The sequence below is a fragment of the Artemia franciscana genome, chromosome 4 (genome assembly GCF_032884065.1).
Source record: "Artemia franciscana chromosome 4, ASM3288406v1, whole genome shotgun sequence".
In the NCBI taxonomy this organism is placed as follows: domain Eukaryota; kingdom Metazoa; phylum Arthropoda; class Branchiopoda; order Anostraca; family Artemiidae; genus Artemia; species Artemia franciscana.
Genome location: NC_088866.1, coordinates 45,953,917 through 45,972,810, shown reverse-complemented (window position 1 = coordinate 45,972,810; position 18,894 = coordinate 45,953,917). Strand labels below are relative to the sequence as shown.

General features: G+C 33.7%; 1 protein-coding gene across 1 annotated transcript; it reads right to left on the bottom strand.

The window, feature by feature from the left end:
- Positions 1-1,570: 1,570 nt before the first annotated feature.
- On the bottom strand, positions 1,571-4,726 carry LOC136025665 (keratin-associated protein 19-2-like). The gene is made up of 2 exons (XM_065701645.1): positions 4,662-4,726; positions 1,571-1,864 (listed from the first exon to the last, which is right to left on the bottom strand). The coding sequence occupies exons 1-2, from the start codon at positions 4,674-4,676 to the stop codon at positions 1,634-1,636; spliced, it is 246 nt and encodes an 81-aa protein (XP_065557717.1). The 5' UTR covers positions 4,677-4,726; the 3' UTR covers positions 1,571-1,633.
- Between the last annotated feature and the right edge of the window lie 14,168 nt (positions 4,727-18,894).

Here is an 18,894-nt window from a genome sequence, read left to right as displayed (position 1 = left end):
CAGATCACAGATGCGTGTTTATTTTTTTTTTATTTTTTTTTCCCAAGGGTAATCGTAATGACCCAGTTTTCCTATATTGTTGCAATAGGGCTCATTCTAACGGAAATGAAAAGTTCTAGTGCCCTTTTTAAGTGACCAAAAAAATTGGAGGGCACCTAGGCCCCCTCCCACGCTAATTATTTTCCCAAAGTCAACGAATGAAACTTCTGAGAAAGCCATTTTATTCAACGTAGTCGAAAAACCTTAAAACTATGTCTTTGGGGACGACTTATTCTCCCGCAGTCCCCGTGGGAAGGGCTACAAGTTACAAACTTTGACCAGTGCTTACATATAGCAATGGTTATTGGGAAGTGTACAGGCGTTTTCAGGAGGATTTTTTGGTTGGGGGAGGGGTTGAGAAGGGGGGATATGCTGGGGGAACTTTCCATCGAGGAATTTGTCATGGGGGAAGGAAATTTCCATGAAGGGCGCGCAGGATTTACTAGCATTACTTAAAAAAAAACAATGAAAAAATAAATATGAAAATTTTTTTTTCAGCTTTAAGTAAGGAGCAGCATTAAAACTTAAAACGAACAGAAATTATTGCCGATATGAAAGGCTCACCTCCTCCTAATACCTCGATCTTTACGCTAAAGTATTTTTTTGTAATTTCAACTATTTACTCTACGGCTTTTGTTATTCAGGGGTCATTCTTAATGAATTGGGACAAAATTTAAGCTTTAGTGTAAAGAGCGAGGTACTGACGAGGGGTAAACCCCCTCATATATGTAATAAAAACATGAAAATACAAAAGTTCTACGTAAGCTAATTTATAAGTTACGTATATCTTTTACTAATAAAAAGATTCGTAAAAAATTAAAAGTTCTAGTTGCCTTTTTAATTAACCGAAAATCTGAGGGCAACTAGGCTTCCTCCCCCGCTTTTTTTTTCTCAAAATCAGTCGATCAAAATTATGAGAAAGCCATTTATCCAAAAAAAAAATGCAAATTTTGTTTTGATTATTCCTCTGCAGAGAGCCAAAATCAAAACATGAATTGATTCAAAACGTTCAGAAATTAAATATATAAAAAAACAAGTTTCTTTAACTGAAATAAGGAGCGACATTAAAACTTAAAACGAACAGAAATTACTTCGTATACGAAAGGGGCTGCTTCCTCATCAACGCCCCGCTCTTTACGCTAAAGTTTTTTACTGTTTCAAAACGAAGAGTTGAGAGAAAGAATCAAACTTTAGCATAAAGAGCGGGGCGTTGATGAGGAAGCAGCCCCTTTCATATACGAAGTAATTTCTGTTCGTTTTAAGTTTTAATGTCGCTCCTTACTTTCAGTTAAAAAAACTTGTTTTTTTTATTTAATGAAATTAAAAAACAAAACTGTTCCTTTCTATCTCTTACTCCCTCTCCCTCTCTCTCACTATCTATGTAGTTTTTGGATTTAAGGGTATATTCAATTTTATGAATAGAAAAGAGCACTAAGTAGCCCCCCCCTCCGTTTTAAGTGTAAGTCTTTCTTTAGCTTCAGTTCTGATATATCGGATGTCTGCAGTCTAAAAAAACTAAGTAATACCATAATTTTTCTAAAGAATCATGTTTTATTTTAAAGAAGGGAACCGTAAAAATAGAAGTTCACAATGTTCACCAGAGGCCCAATCCTGCACCATAGCTATATCCACCGTAATATGGACTGTAAAGACCTCTATGAATACCAGCCCCATATAGCCCATTCAGTCCACCATAGCCGTAGCCTAGCCTTGATCCATAGCCGAAACCATAGCTTGGAAGAAAGGATTCACTTCCTTCAACGTCAGCTTCTTCCTTTTCCTCTGCTGGGGCGCAGAAGGCAATAGCGAAAAGAGCAAGGAATACCTGCAAGTGAGGAAAATAGGGTTAAATACCTTTTTCAAAACTGATAGTTTAGGTAGCTCTTTGACATTACTGATACTACTTTGAGACAGTTGTTATTGTTGCATTCATGGAAATGGTGGAAACATCAGTCCAATTAAAGAATATGTGTGACGAAATTGTAGACCCAATAACATTTCCGTTATAATTTAAGAAGACTAAAAGCAGTTTAAGGTTATGCTTATTTATCGTTAATTTTTATAACTTCTCATAAATATAACATATTTATAAAATATATATAACTATAAGTGAACTGTAATTTTATTATATATTTTCTAGTCTATATGTAATTGTAAATACTTTATCATTCCCTGTGTCTTTCAAAATTCAAAACAGCTTCAATGCAAAAGCAAATTTCATATTTTTCTGTTGTCATGATACTTCGTTGACTGAATACTCATTGATCTCATAAATTTCGTTAAAGCGAATTCGAATTAAGCTTATTAAATTTTGTAAATTAATCCCAAAATCTAGGAAATACAATAATCCCCAAAAAATAAATATAAACAGGCGAATATCTATATATTTCTCCATCGCTATTAACCGTTTCTATTGCCGCTATCTCTAATAGAAAAAGCCTTGGAAAAAATTATTAGGAATTATTGTCATTGTTGAATCATCATAAGAATGAAAATTAAATTTATATAGAAAATATTATTAGCCATAAATAAAAATCAATTTTGCTTTATAAAGCAAACTCGTGGGCTCTCTTTTCTGGCGATAGGGGAGATGTGCGTTTCTTAAAGAATTAATCGAAATATTATAACGGCTTAATATTACTATTCTTTCTCTTTAAAAATGACATGAAATTACCATTTACTTCTGTAAATTAGGTAGCTTCTCATTGATGTTAAATTTTTTCCTACTTCCAAAGTTTGATGAAGTTCTTAATAATTTTTGTATGAAGTTCGCTAACACTAAACACTTTTAACTAAACTTTGAAATATTCAATCACAATTAGTTCTAAAACTAGTGCTCCTCCAAAAAAATTTATTCCTGGGAATTTGATTTTCTCTTACAAAATTTCAGCTTTAAAAATGCGTTCAAGTTTGCTTGATGAATGAAGAGCTGTATGATAAGCTTAGTCTTAAATCTAGTTTTAAGTTTTATTTTCATGATTCTAAAATAATATAGTTTATAATATTGTAATTGATACTATAAAATCAATCATTTTTTAGTAAAATATTATTACATTACAGTATAATACTGACTATGACATAGTAGGTTAATTTAAATAATATAATTAGCTAAAATAAATTAACGAATAAATCTTGCATAGATATAATTTAAAAACTTTTTAATTTACTTATTATGATTGTTCTTAAAAATATATTTAGCTCAGTTTTGCTTAAATTAACAAAGGCAAATAACATACGAAAAGATTCATCATTTTTTTTATTGCTTGATAATTTTCTTAGGAGACTATTTCAGATACTGATGTCAAGTAAACAGGTCTATGGGTATTTATAATTCTATTCAAGACAGAGCTTATCAATTTTTTTATTTTTGAGAAAGAGGCTGAGACAAACGTTCCATTATTGCACTAGACATTTTTTGAAACTGAATTTGAATAAAAGTCTTCCAGGTAAGCTCTTTGTGAAATTATATCAAAAATAAATTTTCCGGAATTAAGTACTATTGTTAACAGGTATATACAAAAGCAGAAATGTGGGACGGTAGAATATTGCAATGGCTTTAATTCACACTTGCTCACATGTCTTCATGGATCAATAGTAACTTTTCCTGTTTTAAATTTTTTCCTACTTCCAAATTTTGACCAAGTTCTCAATAATTTTGCGTGAAGTTAGCTAACTTTAAACACTTTTTTACTAAGCTTTGAAATATTCGATAAGAATTTTCGCTAGATTAACAGGATAAAGAGGATTTTAGTAATTTGCTAAAACTAATTACTTTTTGCTGGACTTGAAATTATTCAATCAGGATTAGTTCCAGAACTAGTAGCTCTCTCAAAAAAGTTATCACTGGGATTCGATTTTTTCATACAATATCTAAGTTTTCAAAGGCTTTCAATCTTATTATTCTATCTTATAGATAGAATTCAAAAGTATGTTAGTATACATATTACGATTATTCAGAAAAATATATTTAGCTAATTTTCGCTAATTAATGAAAGTCAAATAACTTACGAAAGGTTTCGTTATTTTTATTGTATTGTTTGAGTATTTCCTGGAGAGACTGTTTCAGACACTGATTTAAAGCAGCCAGGTCTATGGGCATTTGTAATCCAAATCAAGATAGATTTTACCCTTGAACCCTCCAATCCCATATTTTATATTTTTCCGTGTTTTTTTTTCTGCAAAAGAGGCTGAGACAAAGATTTCATTATTGTTCTAGACAATGTTTAAAGCTTGATCTTAAGAAAATTCTCCCAGTTAAGCTAATTCTGAAATTATACCCATTGTGAAATTACGTCAAAAATGAACTTTCCAGAATTAAGTACTATTGTGATCAGGGTCTGTACAAAAGCAGAAATACGAGAAGGCAGAATTTTGCCATTGCTTTAATTCACACTTGTCTCAAAAAATTGTCTCGAAAATTTTCCCTATTTTAAAGTTTTTCTATAGTACAATATTGACTATGATATAATAATTTAATTTATATAATATAATTATATAAAAAGATTAATGAATAAATCTTGGATGGATGTAATTTAAAAATATGTTAATTTACATGTTATGATTACTCAGAAAAATACTATTGGCTAATTTTTGGTTAAATTAAAGAAAGTCAAATAACTTACGAAAAGTTTCATCATTTTATTATATTGCTTGAGAATTTTCTTAGGAGACTATTTCAGATACTGATGTCAAGTAAATAGGTCTATTGGTATTTATAATCCAAATCAAGATAGATTTCAGCCTTGAACCAACAAATCCCAAATTCTACATTTTTTTTTTTTTTTGTAAAAGAGGCTGAGACAAAGATTCTATTATTATATTAGACATTGTTTCAAATTTGATTTAAATAATACTCTTCCGGGTAAGCTGATTGTGAAATTACACCCGCTGTGAAATTAACTCAAAAATAAGTTTTCCAGAATTAAGTGCTATTGTGAACACGGCCTATACGAAAGCACAAGTGCGGGACGGCAGAATATTGCAATGGCTTTAATTCACACATTTTCAGCACATTTTAAGTAACCTACGTTTTCAACTTCAACATTAATTTTAATAATCATAAATTTTTCTTACAAGTTTTTCTTTTTGATTATAACTTTAAAATCTGTATAAATCAAAAGGTATTAAAAATGGAACCTGAGAAATTTCTACTCCATGAACTGTGGAATTCCTGTGACTTAAAGATAACATCATAACCAGGGCTGCTGAAAATATTCTTAGAGATTATTTTCATATTTTCACCTCGGGTGGAGCAGCTTGAATTCACAAAAATTTAGTGTGTGTCGGGGGGGGGATTCTAGTTTTAGACGGTAAAAATTTGTCATGTTTAACAATTTTTTCAATGAAAATACCACAAAAGAAAATAATTTGTCAATGAACATTGACATGTACATGAGAATCGTTGCCACGATTCGTACAACACTTCTGCTAAAACAGACGCCTTCATATTTTTTTTTTTTTTTTTTTTTTTTTTTTTTTTTTTTTTTTTTTTTTTTTTTTTAGGTAGAAGCTCCTTATTTCTTATTTTTGTGGTCTTCTTATGTGATTAACTGAAGAAATTTTTTTACAAAACAAGTTTTTCAAAGAAAAGTAAAGAGCTCCATTACGTCAAAATAGAGCAGAAATAAAGTCAAATAATCTTCCAAGCGTAAAACTACTGCAAATCACTGTTAATAGATAAATGATACTCAAAATGAACATAAATTACAATAAATAGCCAAGTCAAACTCAAAAAAAGCAAAAATTATCATTAGTACGGATGATAACTCCCATGCCATCTCAAGACCAGAGCATAATTTGTGCTTTACGGAAAAAAGACATATAAGCGTGGATGGTCAGTGTAATTGACATATTATACTGATATTTATTCCTTAAATTTTTTATTTTTTTTAATGATTAAAGTAAAAAGAGGGAAAACATTTAAAACATATTTATTTCCAGTAAAGATCAAATTATGTTCTGGTCTTGAAAAGGCATGGGGGTATCGGCACTACTCATGTTAATTTTTGTTCGTTTTCAGTATTTTCCCGATGATTTTGACTCTTAAAAAGGCCATTAGAATATATGATTTCTCTTCCAATGAGCTCCTCTCCCTGAAGTATATACAATCACCCTTTCTATGAAAAAAGCCTTATGTGTCCTCAGGGTATATTTTAAAACCCTGGAGCTGAGGACTGTAGTGAGGGGGGCATCCTCAAAGACATAGTTTCCAAACTATTCAAATATGCTGGACAAAATGGCTATCACAAACTTTGATTAGATGTGTTTTGGGAATTGATGGGCACGGGGGGGGGGCTTGTTGTTCTCCAATAACTTTTCACTGCTAAAAAAGACTTTAGTCCTTTCAATTTCCAATTGAATTAACCTTTTTCGAAGTTTTTGTGACGACAACTGGCCATCTTAAAATTTGTATTAGATGTATTTAGAGAAAATATGAGGTGTGGGAGGCGTATCTGCCCTCTGATCCCTTTGAAACTTAAAAAGAGCAATATAACTTATGATTAACAATCTAATGAGTCCCATCCGAAGTTTATACGACCACCCTTTCTATAAATACCGTATATGGCCCCAGGGCATAAATTATAAACTTTTCCTGAGGGCTGTGGGTGGGGGAGTTGTCATCCTCAAAGACTTAATTTCCTGACCTTTTACCTACGCTGAAATTATTAGGCATCTCAAAATTTAGATTGCATGTGTTTAAGAAAATGGTGGGTGTGGGAGGGGGGCTGGTCGCCCTCCAATCACTTTTGACTAATAAAAAGTCACTACCCCTTTCAATTTCCAATCAAATTTCCAATCCAATCAAATGAGCCGTTTTTGATCTTTCTGCGACAACTCCTTCGACACGAAGCAGCCTGGTTTAAAAAATAATAATAATACATTGTGTTCACATCGCTCTTTGCTTCGAATCCTTCGACACAAAGTAGCCTGGTCTAAAAAAAAATAATAATACATTGTGTTTACATCGCTCTTTGCTTCGACTCCTTCGACACGAAGTAGCCTGGTCGAAAAAAATAATAATAATACATTGTGTTCACATCGCTGTTTGCTTCGACTCCTTCGACACGAAGTAGCCTGGTCTAAAAAAAAAAAATACATTGTGTTTACATCGCTCTTTGCTTCGACTCCTTCGACACGAAGTAGCCTGGTCTAAAAAAAATAATAATACATTGTGTTTACATAGCTCTTTGCTTCGACTCCTTGGACACGAAGTAGCCTGGTCTAAAAAAAAAATAATAATACATTGTGTTTGCATCGCTCTTTGCTTCGACTCTTTCGACACGAAGTACCCTGGTCTAAAAAAAATAAAAATAATACATTGTGTTTACATCGCTCTTTGCTTCGACTCCTTCGACACGAAGTAGCCTGGTCTAAAAAAATAATAATACATTGTGTTTACATCGCTCTTTACTTCGACTCCTTCGACACGAAGTAGCCTGGTTTAAAAAAATAATAATACATTGTGTTTACATCACTCTTTGCTTCGACTCCTTCGACACGAAGTAGCCTGGTCTAAAAAAAAAAAAATAATAATAATACATTGTGTTTACATCGCTCTTTGCTTCGACTCCTTCGACACGAAGTAGCCTGGTCTTAAAAAAATAATAATAATACATTGTGTTTACATCGCTCTTTGCTTCGACTCCTTCGACACCAAGTAGCCTGGTCTAAAAAAAAAATAATATATTGTGTTTACATCGCTCTTTGCTTCGACTCCTTCGACACGAAGTAGTCTGGTCAAAAAAAATAATAATACATTGTGTTTACATCGCTCTTTTATTCGACTCCTTCGACACGAAGTAGCCTGGTCTAAAAAAAAAAAAAATAATACATTGTGTTTACATCGCTCTTTGCTTCGACACGAAGTAGCCTGGTCTAAAAAAAAACAATAATAGATCGTGTTTACATCGCTCTTTGCTTCGAATCCTTCGACACGAAGTAGCCTGGTCTAAAAAAAATAATAATACATTGTGTTTACATCGCTCTTTGCTTCGACTGTATGAATCAGTATTGATTCAGAGTTCAAAGTGAACGCACCTGTCTTAGATTGGATATTTTTTTTTAACATTAACAAATCAATATACTTTTTCATACCGATCTGTCATTCAACGTGTGAACTAGAGAACTTGTTTGACTAGTATTACTGACGGAGCCCAGTCTCTGTTATTTGGATACGGCTAGCCACTGAGCTAATGTTTTTAATTAAAGTTTAAATTTCACTTGAGAGCGGTCTTTAAAGCTAAATAAATATGTCGTCAATCAGCCAAAAAATGTTTGATGATAGAATGAAGGCTCTGGAAAAGAAGCTAGATTTCATAATTAGCAAACAAATTGAGTTTGCTATTACAGTGTCGTCGATTTCGGACGATGTTCAAATTTTGAAAAATGAATCGAAGTCTCGTGATTCGAAGATTGTCATCCTTGAAAACCAGCTTGAAGAGCCAAAGTCGAGATGTGATGCAATCGAAGCGAAATTACTCAAAATGGAAGTTAAAGACCGTAAACTCAACTTAATCATCCACGGATTATCAAAAGAAAAACAGCAACAGACAGTTTTCGCGAATGTGTCAACATTTTTCTCATAGACAATGGAAATCACGGATAAGGTTCAAATATTACAGCGCTACCGAATGTCTCAGAAGTCGAATGTGTCTACCCGTAAGCCGACCGCCCCTCCAGTTTTCCTCTCAGTATCCTCAGAAAAAGATATTCAATGTATTTTCAGATCAATATCGAAATTGAAAGGAACTGGGGTCCGGATCTGCACGGACTTGCCGACCAAATTAAATACTGTGAGAAATGAATTACTGGCTAAAGGTAAGGAATTACGAGATAATGGATCCGTACAATTTACACGTCTGAAGCAAAAAGGTGCCAAATTGTGGCTTGAATACAAATCGGATTCAGAGTCGCAGTGGGAAAAAGCGTAAGATCACTAAAGGCGACTAGTGTGAGAAAATAAGGTCTACTCCGCTCTTGATTGATATATTTTGCATTTTTGTGTTTGTGTGATGTTGATTATTTACTTTCGTGTGTTACTTAGGCTAACTTGGTTCAAGATTCTCTTCATTATTTTTGCCCCAGTTATTTCTGTTCACTTATACCTACTCAATATAAGTTTGCTCGAAGGATGGCAGGTTTTTCATGATTCATCAATGGCACGGGGTCCTTGTCGCGCGGACTTGCTGGCACGAGGTAGGATCTTTCCGACTCTTTTTAAATGAATTTTAAGTTTGCAGTTGTGGGGGGACGCGATAGGCTGGCAGCTTTGAAGGGGAAACCTCTAAACCTTTCGTTACTTTCTGAAACTTTTAATGTTTTTGGCCAAAGAGAAAATAATACTTTTTCAGAAATAAAACCGTCATCGTATGTTTCTCCTGATGAAATAAATAGACTTGAAGATAATTCGAAGAGAATTGGATTTATAAACACACAGGGACTAATTAGTTCTATTGATGAACTAACCAGATTATTGCCAAGAAATCAACTTGATATTTTGGGAGTTTGTGAAACATTCATCAGTGATGCGACAAAACATAATGTTAAAATTCCGGGATATAATTTCATTGAAAAAAGTAGACAAAACCATGGAAAAGGGGGCCTCGGGTTATTTTTGAAAGAAGGAGTGCATTTTAAACGTCTGCCAGAGCTCGAAAAATATGACGTTGAAAAATTGTGTGAAATTTTGGCTGTTGAATGTCGGGCCGGAACCAAGAAATTACAAATTTGTGTCGTTTATAAGCCTCCGTTGGCACCAATCCCGCTTTTTCTCCAATCTTTGGAATCCTTATTAGCATCTTTAGACGATAAAGATGTTGTGGTCATGGGGGATTTTAATATAAATTTACTGAATTATGATGAAAATACTCAAACAACCGAATCTATTTCTTTAATGACATCAAAATCACTGATTCCCTCATGTACAATACCAACGCGGATTTCACTCACTAGTGCAACTCTCATCGACAACATATTTTTAACAACACCAGCCACGTCTTCACAAGTTGTTTTAACGGATTTTTCTGATCATTTTTTTGTTAATTTCCGATGTGAAATATCAGCTTCAAACAAAAAAAGTACCAGAAATATCACACCGGATTATCAACAAAAAAAATCTGGACTGTTTAAAGGATAAATTGAATATTTTTGATTGGTCTCGTGTATTTGATGCTGAAGACGTAAATTCTGCAATGGCTCATTTCTTCGAAAAATTTAACGCTGCTTTTGACGAGTCATGCCCCAGAGTAAAAACACGAAAAGGGAAATATAATCAACCCATTCAACCGTGGATATCACCCTCCCTTTTGACCTCAATAAAACAAAAAAACTGTTTTTATAAAAAATTGTTATCATTCCCAAGCGAAGAAAATAAAACAACATTCAAAAAATACAAAAATCTACTTTCAAAAATAATACGTAATGCTAAAACAAAATTTTATTTTGATTCTTTTTGAGAAGTATGTAAGTCACCAAAGAAAACTTGGGAGCTAATCAATTCATGCTTAAATCGATCACCAAAAACTTCTAAACCATCAGAAATAAAGGACGCTCATGGTCATATAATTGAAAGGGAGCTAGAAATAGCTAATTACATGAATTTGCATTTCGCGTCAATTGGACACTCGGTAGCCAACAAGCTCCAACATAACCTGCCCTATGGTCAATGTGATTATCGTACATACCTTGTTAAGCCTTCTGTAAAATCTATGTTTTTAACACCAGTAACAGAGAAAGAGCTTGCCAATATTGGTAAGCTTTTGAAAAATGGGAATTCCCCGAGGATTGATGAATCGCCTACGAACATTGTGAAAGTTGTTTTACCGAGTATTAATAAAGTAATGTGTCATTTGATAAATCTGTCATTTAGATCAGGAACTTTTCCGGATTCATTGAAGAAAGCAAAGGTGATACCACTGTATAAAAGCTCTGACCGGAGCGATTGCACGAATTACAGACCGATATCTATTCTTTCAGGCTTTTCTAAATTAATGGAGCGATGTTCTTATAATCGAGTGTATAATTTCCTTACTTCGAGTGATTATTTTTCAAAAAATCAGTATGGGTTTAGAAAGGGACATAGTACGCAGGACGCTATCCTGACAATGGTCCAATTTATTCACGAATCTCTTGATATAAAAATGATCCCGGCAAGTATTTTTTTGGATCTTGAGAAGGGATTTGACACGATTTGTCACGAAATATTGTTGTTTAAATTAAACCATGGCGGGATACGAGGACCAGCGAACGATTTTATCGCATCTTACCTAACAGGTCGATCCCAAGTAACAACTATCAATAAAACAGCTTCGGATCCATGCTTATTGCCCAATATTGGTGTTCCTCAGGGTTCAATTCTGGGACCACTGCTCTTCCTAATATACATAAATGACCTTCCATCAGCAACAGAAACCAACAGCCTGAATGTCCTTTTCGCCGATGATACCGGATCAACACTTGCAGGGAAGTCGGAAGATGATGTCAAAGAGAAGCTGCAAATCGTGTTTTCCCAGCTGATTGTATGGCTAAAAGCTAATCTTTTGTCATTGAATGCCGCCAAAACGAAATTCATCATTTATAGTAGACTTGGACAAAAAGCAAAAGGAATTTCAACTATATTTGATCAGGCTACAGATATTCGAATTCAAAGGGTAACTTCACTCCGGTATCTTGGTATAACTATTGATGAAAATCTATCTTATAAAGAACATTGTAATAGATCATGTGTTAAAATCGCCCAAGGAGTTGGTGTAATGAGGAGGCTTCAGCATTTTTTCCCCTATGAAGTTCTACGACTCATTTATTTTGCCTTGGTGCATTCCCATCTTACGTATTGTCCCCTAATTTATTTAGCAACTTTCAAATATCATATAAAACCGATACAGACTCTTCAAAACCGGGCTCTTCGAATTTTGCAAAGATATTTACCGTCACCTTCTTCCTATCCAAATAAATCTAAAACTGAAACTATATATTTATTAACTAATATTTTGCCTGTTTCAGAATTATTCACTCTTCATTCTTTTTTATTCAAGGTAAAATATAACCGCTCAGAACTGCCTCCGTACTTTCGTACGAGAAATTTTTTCCCTGAGCATCCTGACCATGTTTATGAAACCCGTAATAAATGGAGAATGCAGCACCTGAAATTAACCACTGAGAGATCACGGTTCTCGCCATATTTTTCAATCATGGGTTCATGGCATTTTTATCGACCATATATTGACTGCAGTAAATCTCTCCCACATATTAAAAAGCAACTTCATTCTATCCTTATAAATAAATTCAAGAATCAGTAATAAAAAATAATCTTAAAGTGAACAGTTGTTTGTTTGATATTGATAAGGTGGGCTCATTTTTTTTTTTTTTTTTTTTTTTTCAAATAAGTTGCCAGTCATCGGTCACCCTTGCTTGCACACTGTTTTGTTTTGTTTTTCGGATTGATATTTGCCGAGTGGCAGTTGTTTTGTGGGTGGGTTTTCGTTTAGTGGTGAGTCGTGGATTTATTGATATTAATTTTATACATTTGTTTTTGTTTCTTTTTTCTGTCAAATAGGTGTGCTATATTGTTATACCGGGTCTTTGTCAATCGACTTTGTGTCTCCGGCTTGACCCTTTTTTTACATATTGTGTGTGTTGTACAGAAGTTTAAATAAAATCTTGAATCTTGAATCTTGACTCCTTCGACACGAAGTAGCCTGGTCTAAAAAAAAATAAATAATAATACATTGTGTTTACATCGCTCTTTGCTTCGACTCCTTCGACACGAAGTAGCCTGGTCTAAAAAAAAAAAAATAATAATACATTGTGTTTACATCGCTCTTTGCTTCGACTCCTTCGACACGAAGTAGCCTGGTCTAAAAAAAATAATAATACATTGTGTTTACATCGCTCTTTGCTTCGACTCCTTCGACACGAGGTAGCCTGGTCTAAAAAAAAAATAATAATACATTGTGCTTACATCGCTCTTTGCTTCGACTCCTTCGACACGAAGTAGCCTGGTCTAAAAAAAAAAAAAATAATACATTGTGTTTACATCGCTCTTTGCTTCGACTCCTTCGACACGAAGTAGCCTGGTCTAAAAAAAAATAATAATACATTGTGTTTACATCGCTCTTTGCTTCGACTCCTTCGACACGAAGTAGCCTGGTCTAAAAAAAAATAAATAATAATACATTGTGTTTACATCGCTCTTTGCTTCGACTCCTTCGACACGAAGTAGCCTGGTCTAAAAAAAAGAATAACACATTGTATTTACATCGATCTTTGCTTCGACTCCTTCGACACGAAGTAGCCTGGTCTAAAAAAAAAAAAATAATAATACATTGTGTTTACATCGCTCTTTGCTTCGACTCCTTCGACACGAAGTAGCCTGGTCTAAAAAAAAATAATAATACATTGTGTTTACATCGCTCTTTGCTTCGACTCCTTCGACACGAAGTAGCCTGGTCTAAAAAAAAATAAATAATAATACATTGTGTTTACATCGCTCTTTGCTTCGACTCCTTCGACACGAAGTAGCCTGGTCTAAAAAAAAGAATAACACATTGTATTTACATCGATCTTTGCTTCGACTCCTTCGACACGAAGTAGCCTGGTCTAAAAAAAAAAAAATAATAATACATTGTGTTTACATCGCTCTTTGCTTCGACTCCTTCGACACGAAGTAGCCTGGTCTAAAAAAAATAATAATTCATTGTGTTTACATCGCTCTTTGCTTCGACTCCTTCGACACGAGGTAGCCTGGTCTAAAAAAAATAAAAAAAAATAATACATTGTGCTTACATCGCTTTTTGCTTCGACTCCTTTGACACGAAGTAGCCTGGTCTAAAAAAAAAATAATACATTGTGTTTACATCGCTCTTTGCTTCGACTCCTTCGACACGAAGTAGCCTGGTCTAAAAAAAAAAAATAATAATACATTGTGTTTACATCGCTCTTTGCTTCGACTCCTTCGACACGAAGTAGCCTGGTCTAAAAAAAATAATAATACATTGTGTTTACATCGCTCTTTGCTTCGACTCCTTCGACACGAGGTAGCCTGGTCTAAAAAAAAAAAAAATAATACATTGTGTTTACATCGCTCTTTGCTTCGACTCCTTCGACACGAAGTAGCCTGGTCTAAAAAAAAAAAAAAAATAATAATACATTGTGTTTACATCGCTCTTTGCTTCGACTCCTTCGACACGAAGTAGCCTGGTCTAAAAAAAAAATAATACATTGTGTTTACATCGCTCTTTGCTTCGACTCCTTCGACACGAAGTAGCCTGGTCTAAAAAAAAAAAAAATAATAATACATTGTGTTTACATCGCTGTTTGCTTCGACTCCTTTGACACGAAGTAGCCTGGTCTAAAAAAAAAAAATAATACATTGTGTTTACATCGCTCTTTGCTTCGACTCCTTCGACACGAAGTAGCCTGGTCTAAAAAAAAAAATAATACATTGTGCTTACATCGCTCTTTGCTTCGACTCCTTCGACACGAAGTAGCCTGGTCTAAAAAAAATAATAATACATTGTGTTTACATCGCTCTTTGCTTCGACTCCTTCGACACGAAGTAGCCTGGTCTAAAAAAAAAAAAAATAATACATTGTGTTCACATCGCTCTTTACTTAAGCACCGCTACCGCGCTGCCTACGGCAATCTTTGGAATACTGTGTAAAACTGTGTTTGTACTTCTCTGGTTTATATTTTCTTATTAATTATGTGAGTTTTTCCATTTCGATTGTGTGCTCCTTTTTAATTCTCTTTCATAATGACAATTTGGTCAAACAACTAAACTTTATGAAAGATATGACTGGAATCCTACTAGAAACAAACGAAAAAAACGGCTAGGTTTGATAGTCCAGGTTCTAGGATTTCGTCTGATATATTGGAAGCTAAAAAGTGATTTTCTCAGTAGAAATAAAAAAAAAAACTGATTATTAGTCAAATTTGCTTAAGAAAACGAAACAACTAATTACTAACTTTTCACGATTAAATAGCATTTGAACCCCTCGACCTTCCTGCTAGTAGAAAAAATTATTTGATCATTCATGAATAAAATCACAAAAGAGACGCAGGGATATACATAAAGGGGAAGAGGTGGCATTTTGAAATCACAACCTCACCCTGAAACTTTAAATTTTTCTGATTTGTTATTCATATAATACAACTAATTAATTTTCTCACCAGATATCCCTCCCCAACCAAAAAAAGTATTGTGTACGTGCCCAAGAAGCAAAAACAGCAACAAAGAAATGATCATTAATTAAAACAAATACCCATTTATACAAAGTGGGAAATTGGTCTATAATAATTCATTTTTAAAAACAGCAAGGATGTTTGAACAGGCCCTAGGAAAAGATTATAACAGTTAAATACAAATAGTAATTTGATGTAAATAGTACAGGGGCGAGGGATACAGTAGCCACACTCCTTTGCGGAGCAGTTTATGTTTGGTTTTAAGGTAATCGATTTTTCATTTACATTTGAAAACACCTGCTTTTTTAATTCGGTTTGTTTCTTACTTTTCATGTTAATAATTTTTTTTATAGTTATATCCTTCCTCCCCATTCATAACTTTCAGTACTAAATGGTCATTTTCCTTTAATGAGAATGAGACATTTTTTCTTACATTTTAAAAAAATAAGAATTAAAGAAATTAAATTAAATAGAACTATTGTAGAACAAATTATATCTTCAAAAATAGTCTTCTATCCCATACCCCATATTTGTGCTATTACCTGGCTTACATCCCTTCAATTCCCTGCTTAGCGTTAATTCAAAAATCATTTTACAAGGAAAATACTAATGAAAAAGGAACGAAAAGGAACGATAGAAGGAAAAAAAGGAATGATACTAATGCTTAGACGAGCAGACATTTAAAATGAAATAAAATTAATAATCATATTATATTTAAAGATAGCAGATAGCCTACATATCTGGATCAATAAATTTAACTTATAAGGAATGGAAAGTAAAATAAATAATCAAGTCATACGTAAGACAAACAGAAAATACCACAAATACCCCATTTGCCAGCACAAACAGCTTGTACAATTGATCTTTACTGAAAACAATTTGTATTTACAACCCTACATTTTTTTTTAAAGACAGCATAAAAAGGATACCATAATATTATTAAACATTAGTTGATCTAAATAAGGGTGGCTCTAGAGATGATTCTTCTAATTATCGACCAATTTCTCTGTTATTAGCCTTTGGTAAAATTTTGAAAAATGTATATACTCTAGACTTCTGTCGTTTCTCGATAAAAAAAAAACATTCTTTTTCATTACAGTCAGTTTTGTTTTCACCCTGAACGCTCAATAGAACATGCTTCCATGGCCTTGCTAAAGTTCATTCACAAGGTGCTTGATGAGGGTAGAATTCTAGGTGCAACTTTTCTTGATGGTGGAAAAGCGTTTGAGAACATATCACATACTATCCTACTCTCCGAAATTGAACGCATATTGATACGGGGAAACAGTGATGATTGGTTTGAAACTTATTTATCAGAAAAGTCTATCAGTATTAATCCTTAATTCCAAGATCAAATCCGTGTTGATTTTGGTGTACCTCAAGGGTCTATTCTAGGACCTGAACAAACTAATCGAAGTTGCTGTAGTATCTGTGATCACAATTTTGCTCCACCTAGTGAGGCAGCTCAAGATCCAGTGCTATTTGTATTTGTAGATGATAGTACTCATGGGTGTTCAGAAATTAAGGATTATTCTCTTATCAAGAAAGTGTATTCTGTTCTATAAAGAACTTTTGCTTGGTTTGGTGCAAATCGCCTTGCCTTAAATCTAGCTATATCTAGTCTATGTATTTTTTCCAGGTACTTCTTGTCCTTTGGTTCAAACTATTTCTACCACTCATGGTGATATAACTCGTCTCTCTGATAGACATGTTATTTTGTTGGAAGGAAATTTTTCTTACAAACATTATTGTGCTCTCTTGAAACGTAAGATTTCCAGAAACCTAGGAATTCTTCGGAAGCTTCGTCATTGTTTCCCTGGTTCTATAATAAAGATGCTATTTCACTCTCTCATTCAACCTTATATGTATCACTATCGAACAGTATGGATATCGATATTTTATTCTTTTACCCGTCCTGTTTTCAAAATATATAACAGAGCGATTGAATTAGAGTCTGGGCATCGACGTCACTGAGGGAAGAAAAGACTAATTTATTAAGTAGCTTTAAAACTGTTGCTCATTTGAGTTGTAGAATTTGGTCTTCACTTTGAACAGATGATTTTTATTTTACATTAATCCATGTTTGTTTTTAACATAGATAAAAAGAGAAAAATTTGGGTCCATTACAATTCATAGTGTGTTTAATATTTTTCCAAATATAGAGCCTTTGAAACTTTATCATCAAACAGTTCGTGGTAACAAGCTGTAGTAAGGAGAGACCCGGCTCAATAGTAACCGAAACTCTAAAAAACGGAGTTTTTATAACAATAGCTACATCAAACAAATTGCATTTTAATGCTGATTTTAAATATATAAGTTTATATAAGTTTCATTAAGTTTAGACTTACCCATCAAAAGTTACGAGCCTGAGAAAATTTGCCTTATTTTAGAAAATAGGGAGAAACACCCATTAAAAGTCATAGAATCTTAAAGAAAATCACACCATCAGATTCAGCGTATCCGAGAACCTTACTGTAAAACTTTCAAGCTCCTATTTACGAAAAAGTGGAATTTTGCATTTTTTGCCACAAGACAGATCACGGGTGCGTGTATTTGTTTGCTTTTTTGTTTTTGTTTTTTTTTTTCCCAGGGATAATCGTATTGACCCAATTGTCCTAGAATGTCGTGATAGGGCTCATTCTAACGGAAATTAAAAGTTATAGCGCCATTTTTAAGTGACCAAAAAAATTGGAGGGCACCTAGGCCCCCTCCCACACTCATCTTTTTTCCAAAGTCATCGGTCATCGGATCGAAATTCCGAGATAGCCATTTTATTCAACATAGTCGAAAAACCCAATAACTATTTATTTGGGGACGACGTACTCCCCCACAGTCTCCGTGGGAGGGGCTACAAGTTACAAACTTTGACCAGTGTATCCATATAGTAATGGTTATTGGGAAGTTTACATACGCCTTCGGGGGATTTTTTGGTTGGGGAGGGTTTGAGGGGACGGTTTTACGCTGGGGTAACTTTCCATGGAGGAATTTGTCAAGGAGGAAAAAAATCCATGTAGGGGGCGTAAGATATTTTTGCATTTTTTTTAAGGACAATGAAAAATAAAATATGAAAAACTTTTTCCACTGAAAGTAAGGAGCAGCATTAAAACTTAAAATGAACAGATATTATTATGCATGTGAGGAGTTAACCTCCTCCTAATACCTCGCTCTTTACGCTGAAGTAATTTTATTAATTTCAACTATTTATTCTACGGCCTTTCTGATTCAGTGGTCATTCTTAAGGAATTGGGACAAAATTTAAGCTTTAGTGTAAAGAGCGAGGTATTGACGATGGGATGAACCCCCTCATATACGTAATAAAAACCTACAAATATAGAAGTTCGTTACGTAAGTTGATTCGCAAGTTACTTATATTTTTACTAATAAAAACGTTCGTAAAAAATAAAAAGTTCTAGTTGCTTTTTTAAATAACCAAAAAATTCGAGGGTAACTAGGCCTACTCCCCGCTCATTTTTCCCCAAAATCGTCCGATCAAAACTATGAAGAAGCCATTTAGCCAAAAAAAAAAATTGTAAATTACGCTTTAATTATTTATGTGCGGAGTCCAAATCAAAACATGCATTAATTCAAAAATGTTCAGAAATTAAATAAAAAAAACAAGTTTTTTTTAACTGAAAGTAAGGAGCGATATTAAAACTTAAAACGAACAGAAATTAC